Source organism: Oratosquilla oratoria, chromosome 16 (assembly GCF_046742065.1).
Source record: "Oratosquilla oratoria isolate Oo_2021 chromosome 16, ASM4674206v1, whole genome shotgun sequence".
Taxonomy (NCBI): Eukaryota; Metazoa; Arthropoda; class Malacostraca; order Stomatopoda; family Squillidae; genus Oratosquilla; species Oratosquilla oratoria.
Genome location: NC_134792.1, coordinates 15,459,765 through 15,479,327, shown reverse-complemented (window position 1 = coordinate 15,479,327; position 19,563 = coordinate 15,459,765). Strand labels below are relative to the sequence as shown.

Below are 19,563 nucleotides of genomic sequence, written 5' to 3'. Positions count from 1 at the left end.
GAGCCTTCAACGGACATCCTATTGTGTGATGTAACCCTCGGTCAAATTGATTTGACACAAGAATTCAACCACCGAGACACCTGCATCTCAAACCGGCAGATTCAACCATACAATATTGCCATACGATAACAGTTAACGTAATTCATCACTTATTGTACATAGAGATGCCAGAGAACTAAAATAAATACCAAGTGTCCATACTCAGTTCCATAATGTAATAATTTGTAAGTAAAGTGTATTATATTGTTGGCAACTGCCACACATCTTCGTCACTGGCTTTGGTGGAAAGCACCAGTGAAGGAGGCGACGGAATAAAGAGAAGAACCTAAATAGATATTCTCTCCAACGTCTCCAATGTAGATCTAAACATTTGTCTACATTCTGGTGACAGCGGGGGGATTCGACGCTACATTCTGAACAACAGATCTGGGATTCGACGCTACATTCTGGTAACAGCCCTTGGATTCGACGAGCAAACAACACTACATTCCTACAAGGCAACAGAGCGGATTCGACGTGCTGGGAAGATACATTCGGAGAACTAGCCAAACATACCCGCTTCCTCACTATCATCGAGGATAAGTTTCCCCTCCCACTACGTCATCCCGTTCTACTATGCTGGCCATCGTCCAGCATCATTCCTACGCTGTTCCACTCATAGCCGTTTCCCCCTACGTCACCCAGTGCACACGCCACTCCCTATGTAATAGCTACAAGTTCAGTCATCCTGCTTCCTCTGCATTCTCTACCGCCACCAGCGTCTTGGACCGAACACCACTGTAGCAGCTGCCGTACTCGCCTTGAGCACCACATCCTCCTTCCCTCCTGCATCTAGCTTCGGGCCTACCACCAACTACTATCTCCATCCGCCCTTCCGCATTCATCGCCTAGGACTACACACGAGAGCGGACTCTCGCTGTTGACTTTAACGAAAAATTCGAAGTACACCCATATTTTCCTCATACGTTTTATGTTGCTATTCTTCATTTTGGGTTTCGTATCACACATGCATATATCTCCTTTTATTTTACACAATCATATCTATTTCTCACCAGCTCTAACTACACCATAAGAGTATACTTATACTTTCCTCTGTTTACAGAAGTGAGTCTTCACACCGAATCTTTCCCACTGCATCATCAACCCAAGTGCCAAACTACTACATCATCTCCGGTAAGTAGATACAATTTCCGTTCTAAATATCACCTAGGAGGCAATTACTCTCTGCTTCTTTATGAACCTGTCCAAACCTCTTTCTGACACGACATACGAATCTTGTACACGCAGCCGCTCTGATCTGAATTGCAAAACACCAGACATGTTGCCTCCTTCCGATAAAAACTCTTCGGTTAATTTGCCCGCCACACAAAATACCATGACAACATAGAATCTTATCACCGTAGTCAAAGATGAAATGACATTATCTAGATTCAACGGAAAGAACATTACTGTATACAATTTTCTCTCCAATGCTGAATCAGAAATAACACGTAGAAACATCACAGACGACAAAGGTAAAATATTCATTCTAATTTCCAGAATAGACAAAAATAATACATTAGCTGGTGATGTCATTCAGTCAGATCTTTTTGAGGAAACAAAAATCTTCCCATGATTTCGTAGAGCACTTTAAGAAGTCCTTTGCATCATTTGAGCCACTTTGATGACTTTCCCTCCTATACTCATTGACTACGACATACATTCATGGACCACCCTACACCAAAGAGAAAGCTGTCAAAATTGCTTCAACCTTTAAAAGCGAACTAAAAGAGAGATCCAAAAATTCTGATTTGGCCTGAGACGACAAAGTTGTATTGGAATACGTAGTCTCAGTCATCGCGTATTTTCGACTACTATCCCAATTACACCCAGACAAACTCCAGAAAACTGGTAGTTTTCCATTCACACCAGGTATCACATCAGGCGAATTCTTGAGGAAATTCTCTGATACTGAAAAAGCAATTACCCAGATCCAGAGCCAGTCAGTACCCATTGCACCCACCCACACAACAGCCCAAGTCACACACACCATTAATTGAGGTCGAGACATACATCTCGCACTCGACATCGCTCACGCCAGCGTTCTCCACCAAGAACAAAAATGGTTTGTATACACTGCCACAAACCAGGACACTTTACAAACACACGTTACCACAAACAACCCTCACAACCAAGCCACCACAGCAATTATCACGGAACATGTTTCCACACGAGTGATCGTTGCCGTGTGCTGTTAGTACGGAGGCAACACAGACTAAACTCCCCGAATCACTCTCCCGCAAGACATTCACGTAACACATCTTTATGACTACCGAGTACCATGATTCAGAGCGCATACCCGGAGTTCCCTCACCAACCCTACCTGTACATACACCGGATATCCCAGGCACGTCCTCCCTTTTCTTAACGTTCAATGCAACTTCTAGTAACACCAAAGTGACAATCTTTCTCGTCACGGGTTTCCCAGTCAACATAATGTCAATTCAAAGTTTCTATAAATTCCGCATTGAAAGAAAACGTGTCACCATTTTGGAACCCCCCGACGGCAACATTTGCAATGTAGATGGTGTACCATTCCCTGATCGTCGGTAAATTTTCTATAGACATTAATTTCAAAGATCAACACCTATCCATTCCAGTTAGCGTCTACGTAGCTGGTGCTCACTTTCCTGCTTATATCCTTAACATAGTAATTTACCCTGCTCAAAATGGTATTTATGCAAACCATTTCCTCCCTGCATTGCCATCAGCAACTCCTCAAAACGTAAATCAGATTCACGTGGCCGAGTAGGTACAAGCAGGCCATGATCCCTTGTTAGTTGTTTGTACTCCTTTCAGCTTCACTCTGCTTAATCACATGAAGATGCACCAGCTGCTCTTACAGTTTGTTCTACCACCTTCATACAACAGAGTTCCCAGTACTGAACCACTCCAAACCCTCCCCAGGACACTACCTCTTCCACATTACTGACAGCTGTGAACATGCATTCCAAACGTAACAGACGTACTAACTCTTCCCGCATGTCCAAATAAGCTAATCTCAGGAATAAACCCCCATTAATACTGTTGGTATTTCATCGACTAAGGAAAATTTCTTGTCCGTCATAGACGAATTCAACATCACATCCACTCCAGAAGTATTATTTACATTCAAACACACACAGGCAGTGCTCATCAGCCCATAGACACTGTTTCCTAGTGAGTATACAAAGATACACCTACGAGTTTTTCAGGCCCAAGACACCGATGTACTCTGTATGCCAGAAACTTGCCGTGTCAATGGCATTTTCCTCTCCAACGCCTCCAGCCAATGTAGATCCAAACACTTGTCTATGATATATATATATATATGCATGTTGTGACATTGTGACAGATTGAGAAAGGTGGAAAGGGAAGCCACGGGTCTAGATCTGATTTTTGATTTTTATTCCTGAGGAATGTAACTCTGGGATGAAGCCGATGGTATACTTAGGGAACCAGGTCCACGTCCCTCCCTGGGGGTGGGATCCGTGGCTGGTTTGTACATGTCATGAATTACATAATCAACCTCAAATACATAATAAATCACACATCTTATTCAGATATATAATAGATTGATTGTCAGAAACGGGACTGGTATGTCTTGTGTGATGTCAAATGGTGTGTGAAATCTAAAAGGTGTCAAATTTATAAAAAAAATCTAAGAAAATGAAAAAAGTATGAAATAACATAGAACCTAGTCAAATCAAATCAGTTCAAAACAATACAGATCAAATCATAATAATAGAACATTCAGAAAGATTATGATGAAGCCGTAGGACATCTGGTCACTGGACATAATCCCCGTGTTATGTAGATGCTGTCCTGGAACAGCTCCTTATTGCTATATGTTTTGCTGTGTACACCGTCCATTTTATGTCCCCTACTTTTTGGTTGATGTTAGCTTTGGTGGCTATTAAAAAAGCTTCAACTGCCTTCCTCCTTCTTCTTGATAGATCTTTTCCCACCACTTCCGCTTGTTGCCATTTGGGCAAGTGTCCTTCTTGGTCCCCGTGGCCCACCGCGTTAGAAAGATGGTGATGTCTCAAGTCCGCCTTGTGCTCCTTGATCCTGGCCACTACACCTCTGTAGCTCTCGCCATAATATGATTTTTCACACTTGACACAATGATTCTGTAAACGATGCTGAGTTTGTTAGTTGCCTTTGTTGTTTTCGTCACCCGTAGTTTAAATTTCTTCTCTGTGCCACTTTTTATTTCTTGTCCTAGTGGCCGTACCGCGTCCCCCATTGCACATGAGAAAGTGGAGCCCGGCACTATAAAGTATCTTTTGTCCTTCGTGTCCCCTGTGGTTATACGTTGTCTGATGATGAAGAATGAACGACAAAATGAGTGGCAGGGTGGTGAGATAAAGGTACACTCTGAAGAAGCTCTGTGAAGAACGAAACGTCAGTAAATAAAAACTTCAACGATTCTCGGTGTTTATCTCACCACCCTGCCACTCATGTTGTCTGATGAGTTGCGCCTTTCTTAAGGAGGTGGATAGTAAGCCCTCTGGATAGCTCATGGACTTGAATGAATTCGTGACGTAGCGAATTATTCGTCTAGGAATTCTTTGCTACAAATCCTCAGCGCTCTGAGGAAAAAGCCGATTACCACCCGTATCTTGGTCAGTTCCTGATGAGGGTTTTCTGTAAACATTAAAAAGTGCTTTGTTATCTTGTCTGTGTAACTCTGTGTCCAGAAAAGGTAGGCGACCGTGAGGTTGAAGCTTCATAATGAACTGTATGTTATCGACTATTTCATTTACTTTTGGACAGTTTCTTTCACTCTAGTATGCTCTCTCACCCAACTTGCTCTATTTCGGCCTCTCATTGTTATTCCCATCACTGATCTTTTCATTCTCCTCTGTGCATTCCTTAGTTTTGTCTCCATTCCTTTCGCCAGTTTACAAGTCGCACACCTGTAGATTATTGCTGGCAGAATGTATTGATTGTAAACTACGATTCAAACATCAAGGTAAAGAGCCTCTCAGGATTTTACTATACTTAAGAATCAATTTTCAACCAATTGAAATACACCTTTTTATTTCGTTGTCATGATCTTAGGTCACTTTCACCATCTGGCCTAAATAATGATACTCTTCAACTTCTTCAAGACTCTCACCATCGATTACAATCTCTTTATATATATATATATATATACATATATATATATATATACATATATGTATATATGTATATATATATATATATATATATACACATATGTGTGTGTGTGTGTGTGTGTGTGTGTGTGTGTGTGTGTGTGTGTGTGTATACACTTGAAACCCACTGTCAGAGAAACCCACTATCAAAGAAATAATATCAGAAGTACAGGAGATCCGTATATTTCGACTAATATCTGTAGTCTTCCTCAGCAGAATGGTTACAAGAAGATAGAATACAGTTATAGATGAGGTAGTGAGAAGTACAGAAAAGGGGACGCGGAAAAGTAGGCGGGGCTCAGGTTATATGCCCTTGATGTGATTGGATCAAGGATTAAACAATTTAGCAAGGAGTATTGCCCAATTACCCAAATAGTATTTTCAGAAAGGTAGTAAATGTACATCGGAGGAATAATGTGGACCACAACTCCGGGGTATATAAAATTGCCATGCAAGGACTGTGATAACGTCTGTTGGGGCCAAATTGGTAGGGATTTGTGAACGGTCGGACAAAATATCACTAATTTTCCATCCTTGACCCAACCATATCAAGGGCATGTAACCTGAGATCCTTCTACTTTTCCAAGTCCTACTTTTCTTGCCTCCACACAACCTCATTTACAACTGTACTCTATCTTCTTGTAACCATTCTGCTGAAGAGGACTACAGATATTAGTCGAAATATACGGATCTCCTGTACTTCTGATATTATATCTCAGGTAGGGAGCTTTAATAATATATTTACAAATGTGTTATAACATGATAGTTTCCCATATATATATATATATATATATATATATATATATATATATATATATATATATATATGTATATTTATATATGTATATATGTATATAATATGTATATATGTATATATATTTATATATGTATATATATTTATATATGTATATATTTATATATGTATATATTTATGTATATATGTACGTATATTCATATATATATGTATATATCTTTATATATGTATATATATTTATATATGTATATATATATATATATAATGTATATATATACATACAATATATATATACATATATATATATGTATATATATGTATACATATGTATATATATATATATGTATATATATATATGTATATATATGCATATGTATATATATGTATATATATAGATATGCTGTATATATATATATATATGTATATATATATATATATATATATACATATATATGAGTGTGTGTGTGTGTGTGTGTGTGTGTGTGTACTAGCCAAATTACCTGCGCGTTGCTGCGAGTTCGTGAATAATCCCTGACCTAACCAGACCCCACCAAGCTTTAACTCTTAACCCTAACCATTTTTTTTTTTTTTTTAGAAATGAAATATAGTTATCCAAGTACCTGGAGTGATAGGGTATCAGAATATATATGGTTATGGGGGTCTATCTCCAAAACCCTAGGAGTTCGTGAACAAACAGACAGACAGACAAATAAAAGATTGTTATCCAAGTACTTTGGGTTATAAGGTTTCAGAATATACAGTATATGGTTTTAGTGAATAATCGTGAATAATCGTGAATAATCGTGAATAATCCCTAACCTAACCATACCCCACCTAACTTTAACCCTTAACACTAACCAAAATAATTTTTTTAATGAAATATAGTTCTCCAAATACCTAGTGTGATAGGGTATCAGAATATATATCTGGTTATGGGGGTCTATCTCCAAAACCCCAGGAGGGGTTCGTGAACAAACAGACAGACAAATGAAAGACAGTTATCCAAGTACCTTGGATTATAAGGTTTCAGAATATATATGATTATAGGGGTATATCTGCAAAAACCTAGGAGGAGCTCGTGAATAATCTTTAACCTAATCATTGTGGTGGATTGTTAACACTACATGGTTTACTGTACTCGGACGTGAGAGAATAATTGAAACAAACTTTAAATATCTTAGCACTCGATTACTGCATTTCCGCCCGCTATAAAATCAAATAAAAATAACCAATATTTCAACATTTGGTAAAATTATACAATCATTTTTCATTTACATGCTTTCTCCTTCAAAAAGCTCTAATAGTTTGTGGCAACATTAATTTTACAAATATAAATATTAATAGACATATACAATGGTTTGTTTAATCATAGTAATTTTTGTCACAAAAATGCTATGCGCGTTAAGGGGAAACTACAGTGGTGTCGTGTTACCACACCATACCCCACCTAACTTTAACCCTTAACCCTGACCAAAATATATATTTGTAATGAAAGATAGTTATCCAAGTACCTAGAGTGATCCGGTATAAGAATATATATGGTTATGAGGGTCTATCTCCAAAACTCTAGGAGTTCGTGAACTAACAGTCAAACTGAGACTTTATCATAGTAGAATATATATATATATATATATATATATATATATATATATATATATACATATATAAAACAAGGACTACTATTACGCAGGACGTGCGCACCCAGATCCCTGGGTCCGCTAGCGGAGGCCATTGCTTTCTTTGTAACCTAACATTTTATATTGGACAAATATATCAAAACTAGAAGCCTAACATTGTATATAGGACAAATATATCAACTATTGACTTATTCAATGCAGTATAAGTTAATATAAACTTTTATAGTGAAATAAAAAACTATTTTCAAGGCACTGTTATTCTTTGAAATGCCAATTTTAGCCGGACTTAACAGACATTATTGTATAAGGTTAGTAAACACCAGGGTTGGTGATTTATTTTTTTTTTCTTTTTAAAAAATATAAAATATATATACATATTTTATTTAAATCAGATTTATCTGATTTAAATAGATTTTTTTTTTATAGATTTTAAATATTGCTGGATTGCTGTTTTGCTAACCTATGGGGCGCGCTGCCAATACCGGACACAAACACCTACAGACCACAAACTGAACAACAAGCTAAGGATGAGGCCAATATATTCAACAAGGAAGCAAGGAAATTACTCAGAAGAACAGAGAAAGGAAAACGCCTATTACACCTTCTTGAGGAAAATCCAAGAATACCAACCATGAGAGGTCTCCCTAAGACACACAAGCCTGAGATTCCCCTCAGACCCATTACCTCCGGTATTGGCAGCGCGCCCCATAGGTTAGCTAAATATCTTGCTAAACCACTATCTTCATCACTTGGTAAAATCAGTGAGGCACACCTTAAGAACTCGGCCGACTTATTAAATAGATTAAAGGAAATAGATTTCAAAGACAAAGTACTGGTAAGTTATGATGTTCAAAGTTTATTTACTAATGTCTTAATACAAAATGCCATCTCTGCTATCAAGAAAGTCTTGACACACATCAACGCGGACGACCTTCCTATTAATAAGAGAGACTATATAAAACTAATTGAAATGTGCTTCAAGTGTGCGTCTGTTTCCTTCAACGGGAAAACTTTTTACCAACACGAAGGTTTGCCTATGGGATCCCCTCTAAGTGCAGTAGCCGCATGCCTCTTTATGGAGACACTTGAACAAGAAGAATATATTAAGATAATCCCGAATAACAGCAGATGGTACAGGTACGTAGATGACTGTCTTCTCGTTCTCCCCAAAGACACCAACATTGATGACATCCTCTCACAACTCAACCAAGTCCATCCTAGGATTCAACTAACAGTAGAACACGAGGTTAATGGGTCCCTACCGTTCCTAGATACAGTTATCATTAGAGAAAATAGCACTGTCAAATTCAAAGTGTATAGGAAACCCACCCACAAAGATGACTATATTAGTTTTTTCAGTGCTCACGACCAAAAGACCACGGCCGGCGTAGTCATGGGCTTTTTTCTCCGAGCACTCAGAATATGCAGCCCTGAATTCCTCCATGACGAAATACATCATGTCACCGAAACTTTCAGAAAACTTGGCTTCCCTACCGGTCTTCTCTCGTCCACCTTGAAGAAGGCCAAAGCTGTAAGGGAGAGGAATAACAAGGAAGAAAACAACATTAATTACGTAGTAGTTCCCACTTCTGATTTGGCCTGCACACTAAGTAAAGAATTAAGGCACTCTAACATCCGTTTCTCATGTGACGCAGGAAAGAAAATCGGGGACATCATTAAACCAAAGATGGAAAATAATAATACCAACAGTTTAGTTTATAGAATCCCTTGCTCAGGTTGTGATAATGTTTATATTGGAGAAACATATAGGAGTTTGCCAACAAGACTCAAAGAACACATCCGTTTCTCATGTGACGCAGGAAAGAAAATCGGGGACATCATTAAACCAAAGATGGAAAATAATAATACCAACAGTTTAGTTTATAGAATCCCTTGCTCAGGTTGTGATAATGTTTATATTGGAGAAACATATAGGAGTTTGCCAACAAGACTCAAAGAACACAGAGCCGATGTCCGTCACCACCGTGAAACCAGCGCGTTCGTGAACCATATAGATGAAAAAGGGCACCTACCAAAATGGGATGAAGCTGATGTATTACACAACAACCTCAGTAAGAAACAGAGGAAAATTGTAGAAGCCATATACAGAGTGGAAAACAACAGGACATCTGTTCACTCGTAGCACCACACGGAGCGCCAGTCCGACCAACCCCGCACGATTTCGTGCCACCATGAATAGGAAGTGACCTTCCCTTATACCTCTTTCTCCCAATATTTTTTGTATTTAATATCAGTTATTCTGTAATGCAAACCATTCTTTCTGAAGAAGCATCACTGTGCGAAACTAGTCAAGGAATAAACTCCTGTTCTACTTGTGTGTTTCTCTCTACTCCTCTTACATATATACTGTATATATATATATATACATGCATGTGTTGTTAAAGTCGACAGCATTAAGGAGGTTGTTAATCTTCTTATGGGTATTCTCCAGCTTTCTAACCAATACTCTGCCATTTGAGGGTGGGCATAAACCAAGTTGCCAAAATGATTCATTTATTCAACGTTTCGTCTACAAAGAGACATCTTCAGGAAAATCTGTAACATAAATATTATCGACATACAGAAATAAAGAAAAAGGTGTTAACCTAAACAAAATTCACAATTATGGAAATAGATATCAATAAATCAGCAATAATACAAATCCTATCTCGATACATGGGCCGTTGGGGACCGCTACTTACAAAAATTAAAGGCCCAAAGAAATGACGAAGGAAATCGTCGGTTGGTGACTTATATATACGAACCTAGCCGGCTTGGGTGGTGGAAGGGGTAATGGGGGAAGAATTAGTGGGAGGGGTTGGGTTCTCATTAAGACGGGAAGGAGAGGGTTGGGGGGTTAGGGAGTTGCGAGGTCGGTTGGGGGGAGGATGGATGGACTGGGTGGGAGGAGGTGGAGGTGGGGTTTGGGGCGTATTGACATAGGGTGTGGTCACGGGTGGTGGTGGCTTCACTGCATTGTTAAACAAACCAATGACTTTAACAACACATGCATACAAGAGAATCTGCTCCCTAGATATTCAAATGTACGTCTCCACGACCGAACAGTGCAGCATGCGGAATCCTTAAAGGATTTCCGCAGGACCATGGTTAATCAAGAAACGGAAAGTAAGCTCATCCTCCTGTCTTCCCTTAAAGAGGAACTCCGGGCTTCCGAGCAGGAATACGTTGCTGCAAACTTTAACCAGGATTTGAAACAGAAGACTTTAGAGGCTCTGAACTTGAAGGTAGCCAATCACTACCAGGTAGGCAGAACACGCATCTCTAAAAAGTTATTTAAACTTTATGGAGGTTACCTAGCCCTACCTATATATATATATATATATGTGTATGTTTCTTAAGACAGATTGAACATTTTTAGAAGCTCCGCCATGGGATACGAACCCTGACCCGTGCGTCGAAAATCACGAGGTCAAGACGTTAGCAACTATGCTACGGTGATGGTTCAAAAGGACTGTACTAGTCCCCGACCACGCTTCACGTAACATTGGAAGATCTAATCTCAATTTCATCTAATCCCGTATTAGGCGAGCCTTCCGACAAGTTGTGTATGTTTCTTAAGACAGATTGAACATTTTTAGAAGCTCCGCCATGGGATACGAACCCTGACCCGTGCGTCGAAAATCACGAGGTCAAGACGTTAGCAACTATGCTACGGTGATGGTTCAAAAGGACTGTACTAGTCCCCGACCACGCTTCACGTAACATTGGAAGATCTAATCTCAATTTCATCTAATCCCGTATTAGGCGAGCCTTCCGACAAGTTGTGTATGTTTCTTAAGACAGATTGAACATTTTTAGAAGCTCCGCATTGGGATACGAACCCTGACCCGTGCGTCGAAAATCACGAGGTCAAGACGTTAGCAACTATGCTACGGTGATGGTTCAAAAGGACTGTACTAGTCCCCGACCACGCTTCACGTAACATTGGAAGATCTAATCTCAATTTCATCTAATCCCGTATTAGGCGAGCCTTCCGACAAGTTGTGTATCACCGTAGCATAGTTGCTAACGTCTTGGCCTCGTGATTTTCGACGCACGGGTCAGGGTTCGTATCCCATGCGGAGCTTCTAAATATATATATATATATATATATATATATATATATATATATAGATATATATATATATATCATCTCCCTTCGACACCAACGCCTAGCGTGCACACACGCGCACGCACGCATATGCTACGAGATTGAACTCTTTCGTCTCAGGGCAACTCTCCAGAGATTCTCTATTGTTCCGGATTTTCCTCCCAAGGGACACGGCTATTGTATCCAGACCTGAACAGCGACCAGAACCGCCGGCTGTCCAGCCAACGCCTTAACACCTCCGCAGAAAGGACCTCGCGCCTTTTTGACAAACAATTGAAACGGTGCGGTGCAAAGGATCTCACGTTGTCGACATACAATAGAATCCGCAAACTAATCCGGCGCCTCTCTTCGCGTCGCCCATCCGACGCGACCAACCTTCCAAATATTCTACGTGCGAATACGGCTGCAGTCTACTTATACCATGTTTTGGCAACCCTGTAAATATGTACATTAAAATGTTTTGGCAACACTTCGAGTCTTGAACGGAGCTTACCTTATATTTGTAGACCAGAGAGCTGTCTGGGACATTAAAGCACAATTCCTGACTTTAATTCACCAATGGAGAGTTAAACATGCACTCTACATGTATATATATATACATACATATATATATATATATATATATACATATGTACATATATATATATATATATATATATGTACATATATATATATATATATATATATATATGAGTGGATGGGTGGTGAGATAAACACAGGGAACCGTTTAGGGATTTATTCTGACGTTTCGTCCTTACCAGGACTTCTTCAGAGTACAAGCACATTCGAACAATTCATCCCCTAAATACCCGCCGAATCTATCCGCGTTCCACCATGATCGACCTGACCTCTCGTCCTCTTACGCTCTGCCTCGCGAAGTATCAAGCGGCTGGCCGTCTTTGTTAATTTAATAAACCCATCGCGATGGTTGTTGTTTGGATGGGAAGCGATGTAAGCTGCTTCAGTTATTTTTCTTCTTTTCTTAGGAAGTCCTTTCTGCAGCACCTCTACTCTGTTCCAGTCTGGTAAGTGGCCGTGAGTATCTACGTGAACCACTAGCGAGTTTGATACTCGGTGTGCCTTGACGTCATTCCTGTGCTCAACTGTCCGCTTCTTAATACCTCGGCTGGTTTCCCCGTAGAAGCTCACAGGACAGTTTCCACACGGTATCTTGTAGACGACACTGTTTTCTTCCCCGTTGGCCACGACTTTATTCTGGTTCTTAACAATGTCTCCTATTTTCGTTCCCGTGCTGATCGCAACCTTGATGCCGGCTCTAGTGAGCAACTGTCCCAACTCGCCCGAGTGGCTCGAGTTTGGCACGGACAAATATTCCCTGCTATCATTTTCAGTCACGTCTCCTCTGTTCCTTATGCTTCTTTTTGCTATCTTTAAAGCCTTTTCTCTAAGTCGGTACAACAGCCCTTCCGGATAACAGAGTTTGGTGAAAATGTTGAAAATGTAATCCATTTCATCTTTAATAAATTCTTCACTACAAATGCGGTATGCTCTCAGGAAGAATCCTATTACCACTCCACTCTTTATTCTCTCGTTGTGGCCGGAGTAGTAGTGAATGATGTCGTCTTTATTTGTACTTTTTCTATGAACCGAGAATGCGGTCTTGTTCTCTTTCCTCCAGATGACGGTGTCGAGGAAGGCCAATTTGTTATCTGTCTCGTGTTCAACAGTGAACTGGATGTTTCGTTCGACATTATTTAACCTCCTCAATTTGTTGTCCAAATTGGTGTTCTTGGGGGCCACGACTAAGACATCATCCACATATCGAAACCAGGAGGTGTTTCGACCCATTATTTTTACAAAATGATCTCTCTCTAAAACTTCCATATAGAGGGAAGCTAAAACAGCACTGAGGGGGCTCCCCATCGCAAGGCCTCTACATTGGCTGTATTCCTCTCCGTTGAAAACGAAGGGACCAAATCTCACACATAGCGATATAAGTTTTAAGAAATCTGCCTTTCCTATGGGTAGAGCCTCGTCATCCATATCTCTAACTACCTCTCTTGCTGCTTTTAACGCCTCTTCCACGGAAACATTTGTGAATAAGGCTGTGACGTCATACGAAGCCATATTTTTTCCTGAAATGTCCATATCCTTTAATCTGTGAATGAGGTCACTGGAATTTTTCAGGTGGGCGCTACTTATTAATCCCAGTCTGTTGGATAGGGGTTTCGCCAGACATTTGGCCAACCTATGCGGAGCACTACGTATGCCTGAAGTGATGGGTCTCATCGGGATGTTGGGCTTGTGGGTTCCACGCCTTAGCCAGATCTAACCAGTGTACCATACCAAAAAGATACAGATTAGCCTTGGATGAGCTTGGAAAAGATGACAACCTGATAATCACGAGTGCTGACAAAGGTGGAGGAGTTGTCATGAACAGAAAGGACTACAATGACAAAATGTTAGATCTGCTAAATGATACTACTACGTATGAAAGGAAATATCAAGGTCACGCTGCAATGGAAGGGGAAAAATTTAAGAAAGAGGCCAGGAAGATACTCTCGAAGACCCAAAGGGGCAAAAAACTGATAGGACTGCTGGAGGAAGCCCCGAGACCACCTTGTATGCGCGGGCTCCCAAAAACCCACAAGCCCAACATCCCGATGAGACCCATCACTTCAGGCATATATATATATATATATATATATATATATATATATATATATATATATATATATATATATATATAGATATATATATATAGATATATATATATACAGTATATATATATATGTATAATATAATGTCACATGCAACTTATAATGTGAAATAACATGACTAAAGACAACTCTCTTCTAAAACAGACTAATGTGGTGTACCAGTTCACTTGCCCCGAAGAAGGTTACAAACTTCTTCCCAATGCTACTTATATTGGTGTTACCACTACCTCTGTGAGCAGGAGACTTACAATGCACGCCCGTAAAGGAAGTATACTCAGCCACCTGATACAAACACTCAACAAACTCCAAACAGACAAGATTTAGTTAACAATAAGAAAGTACTTAAACATTGCAACAATAACAAGAAATTTACATTAAAATGTTTTTGGCAACACTCTGAGTCTTGAACGGAGCTTTGTATTTGTATACTAGAGAGCTGTTTGGCATATTAAAGCACAATACCAGACTTTAATTCACCAATGCGGAGTTAAACATGCAGTCTACATGTATGTATATATATATATATATATATATATTATACAATCCATATATATATATATATATATTATTTGACCCAATGGGTCACGGGTGGTCTAGTTATTATCATATTATTATTATTATCATTATTATCATTATTATTATCATTATTATTATAATTATATTTTTCTTTCGCAGATGATTGGATAACAATGACCTGGTCAACAAAACAAAAGGTTTTCTGTATAAAGACATACTACAAGACCAAATCATTCAAGACTTTTCAAACCAAGTATAGTTGTCCATTCCATTTCAACCATTACCCAAACAAGAGTAAAATTTTCAAGTGGGTTCGAAATTTTGAAGCCTATGGAAGTGTAGAGGAGCTCCTGTTCAAGTCCGCACACCTGAGAATGCCGTGCTTGTTCAAGATTCTGTGGGCCGAATCCCGAGTAAATCGCTGCGATATAGGAGTCAACTGCTTGGGATTTCATGTTCTTCAGTTAGACGCATTTTGATCTCTGATCTGAAACTCTATCCTTATAGGATTCAGATCAAACACCAAGCCATCCAGGCTGATAAGGATAAGCGAGTCACTGTGTGTGGGTGGTTCTCTCAAAAAATTGAGGAGAATGAAAACTTCCTGAACAACGAGTGGTTTTTAGATGAGCCCTACTTTCTGCTGTGTGGCCATGTTAACTCCAAGAACTGGGTTTTCTGGGGGCAATCACAACCCTCACCGTATTGCTGAGCGACCTTTGCATTCAAAGAAGTGCACTGCATGGGTTGCAATGTCCAAGCATGGAATCATTAGACCATTTTCTTTGAAGATGAGAATGGAAATGTGACAGTAACAAAGGAGTGCTATGTGAAAACCATGTAACTGTTCTGGGGTGAGCTGGAGGAACGTGATGTTGTTGAAGATGAACAATGGTTTCAGCAGGATGGTGCTCCTTTTCACACTGCAGACATTACCGTGGACTGGTTGAAGGAGCACTTTGGGGAACACATCATCAGCCGCAAAACCGACATTGAAAGGTCACCACATTCCCCGGATCTCAACCCCATAGACTTCTTCCTCTGGGGTTTCCTCAAAGACAATATCTGTAAGAACCTACTACCATTCCAGAATTGAAAGGAGCCATAATGGCGAACATTTCAACCATCAGTCAGGAGGACTGTGTGCGTGTTATTAATAATAGTATTGCAGGGCGCGTTCAGGAATGCCTCCGACTCAATGGCGGACATTTAGAGTATATTCTCTAAGCACCATGTTTTAGATTCTTCCAAGTTTACGCCTTATCACTTTGAAATATATCATTCTTACTATTTCAGCTTCAAAGAAATGTAATAATTATCAATATATCATGTTTGGGTATTAAATAAAGCCTAGTTGAATGTGTTTCAATTATTCTAAAACACCCTGTATATATATATATATATATATATATATATATATATATATATATATATGTATATATATATATATATATGTATATATATATACAGTATATATATTGTCAAGAAGGACGGAAGCAGTTGTTATTTTCGAGAGGGTATCTTTAACTTGTACCTCCATACTTAAATTTCTCCTTGACCACCACGTGTGTAGCTCCACATCTTGGGGGTGATATCCTCCCCCAAGGCCAGAAGCTCTGGTTACTGCCGATGAAGTAGGAGATAGAAATTAGAATTTGAGCAGGAGCAGGTTCTGGTGCCCGCAGTGGTGTCTCAATGATGAGAATTCAATTCAGGAGGGTTAATGGGACTGATGAGAATCCAGTGTACAATCCCCTGGCAAGTGTTTTCATGATTACATTATGTAGATAGCAGCGCCCAACTCCATAAACCTTCGACATTCCGTGTTGCATGGTTAAGCGGCGCTCGGCCCGGTGACGCCTAGACAGTGAGAGCTCTTTCGACATTGCCAAAATGAGCCAAAAGTGATCCATTGGAGAAAAAAAAAAAAAAAAAAAAAAAAAAAAAAAAAAAAAAAAAATTGCCGTCGCCAGACAATTTTATTCAGCCGAGAAAAACCTCCCTGCCTAGCAAGAGGGTTGATAATTAAGATTAGCACAATCTCCTTAACGCTGGGTTGATTCACAATTAAACTGAATTCCATGGCTGCAGTCACGATAAAAAAAAAAAGTGCTCCAAGGAACGGAAGGATTTGATGTCTGCTCACTCCTTCCGTGCCGAGTAGCACTTATCCTAAAACTCTGACTACCACCAGGTGATTTTGTTCATCTACGCGGATTCAAAATTAACCTTCCTTATCTTTGTTAACACCAGAAGAAGGGGGGTTCTAAAATTGATAAAATCGCATGTAGCAACCAGACAAAGATGCCGAAAGGTCATAAATCTGTTCAATACGATTTTTTCTATTAATTCCAGGCGATTTTATTCAGGTGAAGGAAATAGCTGGCCTGGGCTAAATGAGACGTCGTTCTGAGTTGGGTTCAATCATCCCCGCCTAATAACAATAATAATAATAATAATAATAAAAAACTTTCGTGCCTCTGCATATCTACCAGGAGAAAATGCCGACATGACGTAATAACTACGTGCACAAAATACCAAAATGAATATTAGACAGTTGCACTTCTATTATAATAATTTCACTTCGTTAGTTATTTTTATATTTCAGAATGAATATTCAACAGTTGCACTATTATCATAATTATCTTGTTTCATTGGTTGTTTTCTTATTATTGTTGAAAACATCTGACGCGTTGAAATAGATCAAATGCGTTGTTTTCAAGTCCTCTACCAAACTTACCGTTACACATATTACAAGTCTCTTCTCCTAGGAGTTAGCTGAAAAAAATCGCCTGGCGGCATAGAAAGTGATCATGTAAGTCGAGCAAAATATTCAAAAGAGTTAACCCTATTAGTTTTAACCTTTTCGGATCCTATGGGGATTTTTCTTCGGCTGAATAAAATCGCCTGACGACAGATTGAATCCAAATACAAATCGAGCCTCTATAAATCCATTCGTCACGATGCCACACTTTAGACTTAGAGATTTTGTATCGCCTAACGCCTTCAATTGTGAAAATTCAGGTTTCCAGGAAAGCGGGAAGTTATTTTGGGAAAATGTAAATTCCCCCGTGATGGAGGAGTGGACCGGGGCGACATCGTCTGGAAGTGAGGACGTACCACGGGCAACGGTTTGAGCCCCCCCCAGGAGTCAATAAGGGATGCCAGGAAAAGCAAACTGTTAGATAACCCTCCCAGGACGGGTAATGACTGGAGAAGAAGGAAGAGGAGGAGGAGGATGAAGAGTAGAAAGCAGAACAAGAATACGAAGAAGAAGGAAGAGGAGAAGAAGAAGAAGGGGAGGAAGAATAATAATAAGAAAGACCATCGTTGCAAAACAGATATACGGTGAGCATTCTGCATTTTTTCAGTGTCTGAACGACATGCTCGTCCGGTGAGGTCGACATTGGTGACTTGATAAAGAAACAATCTATGACGAAGTTTTGGAAATTAAGTTCGTGTGTTATTCTCTTGGTGCCAATACTGCGGGCATACATGCAAGGTTGGTAAAAAAACCTCATTTTCCTGCCAGTTTGAAGTGAACGACAACACTTTAGAAAAGCTCAGTTTTCTATGACCTTTGAGTTTATTTTTTCTTTTTTTAACTTTGTTTGCGCACTCTTCCCCTGACACTAATGCACTAATGGACACGAAGAAATTCAAACGATCTCACCCAAGGAGACGTATTAACAGTATTCTTATTCATTGTTTGTTCAATACCTTATGGGTGTGCATTATTATAAGTATGTTAATGTTATGTTACCATAAGGTTGTTTATGTTATGCAAGTAAATTATTACCAAGTATTCCTCATTTCGAGTAATGAAGCAATAACGAAGTAACAAGTCATTTGCAACCAACACCAACAGAGAATTTTTAATTTTCCCTAAGGCTCTGTGTATATGGATCGTTGTTTATCTTAACTGCAAAATATTTAATGAAGTGTGAAACTATTTTCAAGCTCAGTTGAATTCCCTCTTGACGTTTAAAATAAAATCACTTATGGCAGGTTCAAGAGTTGTAAGTTGCTTTGTGATAATAATGTAAAAAATAATTACAAACTTGCAAACACGTACCCTCAAAACCTCTGTTGATGTATGATGACATTTTCATTGTTGTTTGAAGTTCGATTTGATCATTGCTAAGCAACTTCATTTCTTTTCCTGTCTGATCCTTCTTCCGCTGTATATTTTCTGTAATGCACACACCACAGTCTCCATTTCCTGTAATTCCGTTTTCCACTTCTTTGATTTCTGCATTACAGTTGTCATCTTCATTGTGTTTTACTTCTTGTTTAGTCGACATTCTGAGGTAGACCCACCCAAATGGATACAAATCGTAAACTACCTTCTGAAAATGTACCCACAGTTCTTCAGGTCTTACGTATGCCCCACAATATACCTGATATTGCTATCAAATTACGTGTTTCAGAAGTCTTTGAGAAGTAATTGAATGTTTGAACGCATGATACGAACGCTCCGCTCCAAAGCAATAACGACAGTCGCCTTGCGAGACCCGCAATATCTGGTGGGAAAGGTTGCCACATTATCCCTCCATATTTTATTTTCGATAATCTAAAGATATAAAACAAAACTGCCATGCTAAGCCTTATGCTATCTTTCTGACTGAAAACAATTCAGTGTTGAAACGTTTATCTGAAAGGCCTTAAAACTTGAACAGAA

General features: G+C 39.3%; 1 protein-coding gene and 1 long non-coding RNA gene across 2 annotated transcripts in view; one reads left to right on the top strand and one right to left on the bottom strand.

Annotated features, from left to right (window-relative positions):
• The window catches only part of LOC143033850 (solute carrier family 49 member 4-like), a 129,029-nt gene extending 109,674 nt beyond the window's left edge, over positions 1-19,355 (bottom strand). Inside the window, exon 1 of the mRNA XM_076199404.1 lies at positions 18,958-19,355. Within this exon, the coding sequence (XP_076055519.1) occupies positions 18,958-19,186 (229 nt within the window). The 5' untranslated portion in view covers positions 19,187-19,355. The remainder of the gene's footprint in view (positions 1-18,957) is intronic.
• On the top strand, positions 311-16,172 carry LOC143033851 (uncharacterized). The gene is made up of 3 exons (XR_012967197.1): positions 311-942; positions 1,103-1,173; positions 15,042-16,172. It is a non-coding gene; the product is annotated as an uncharacterized LOC143033851 (long non-coding RNA).
• Positions 19,356-19,563: the final 208 nt, after the last annotated feature.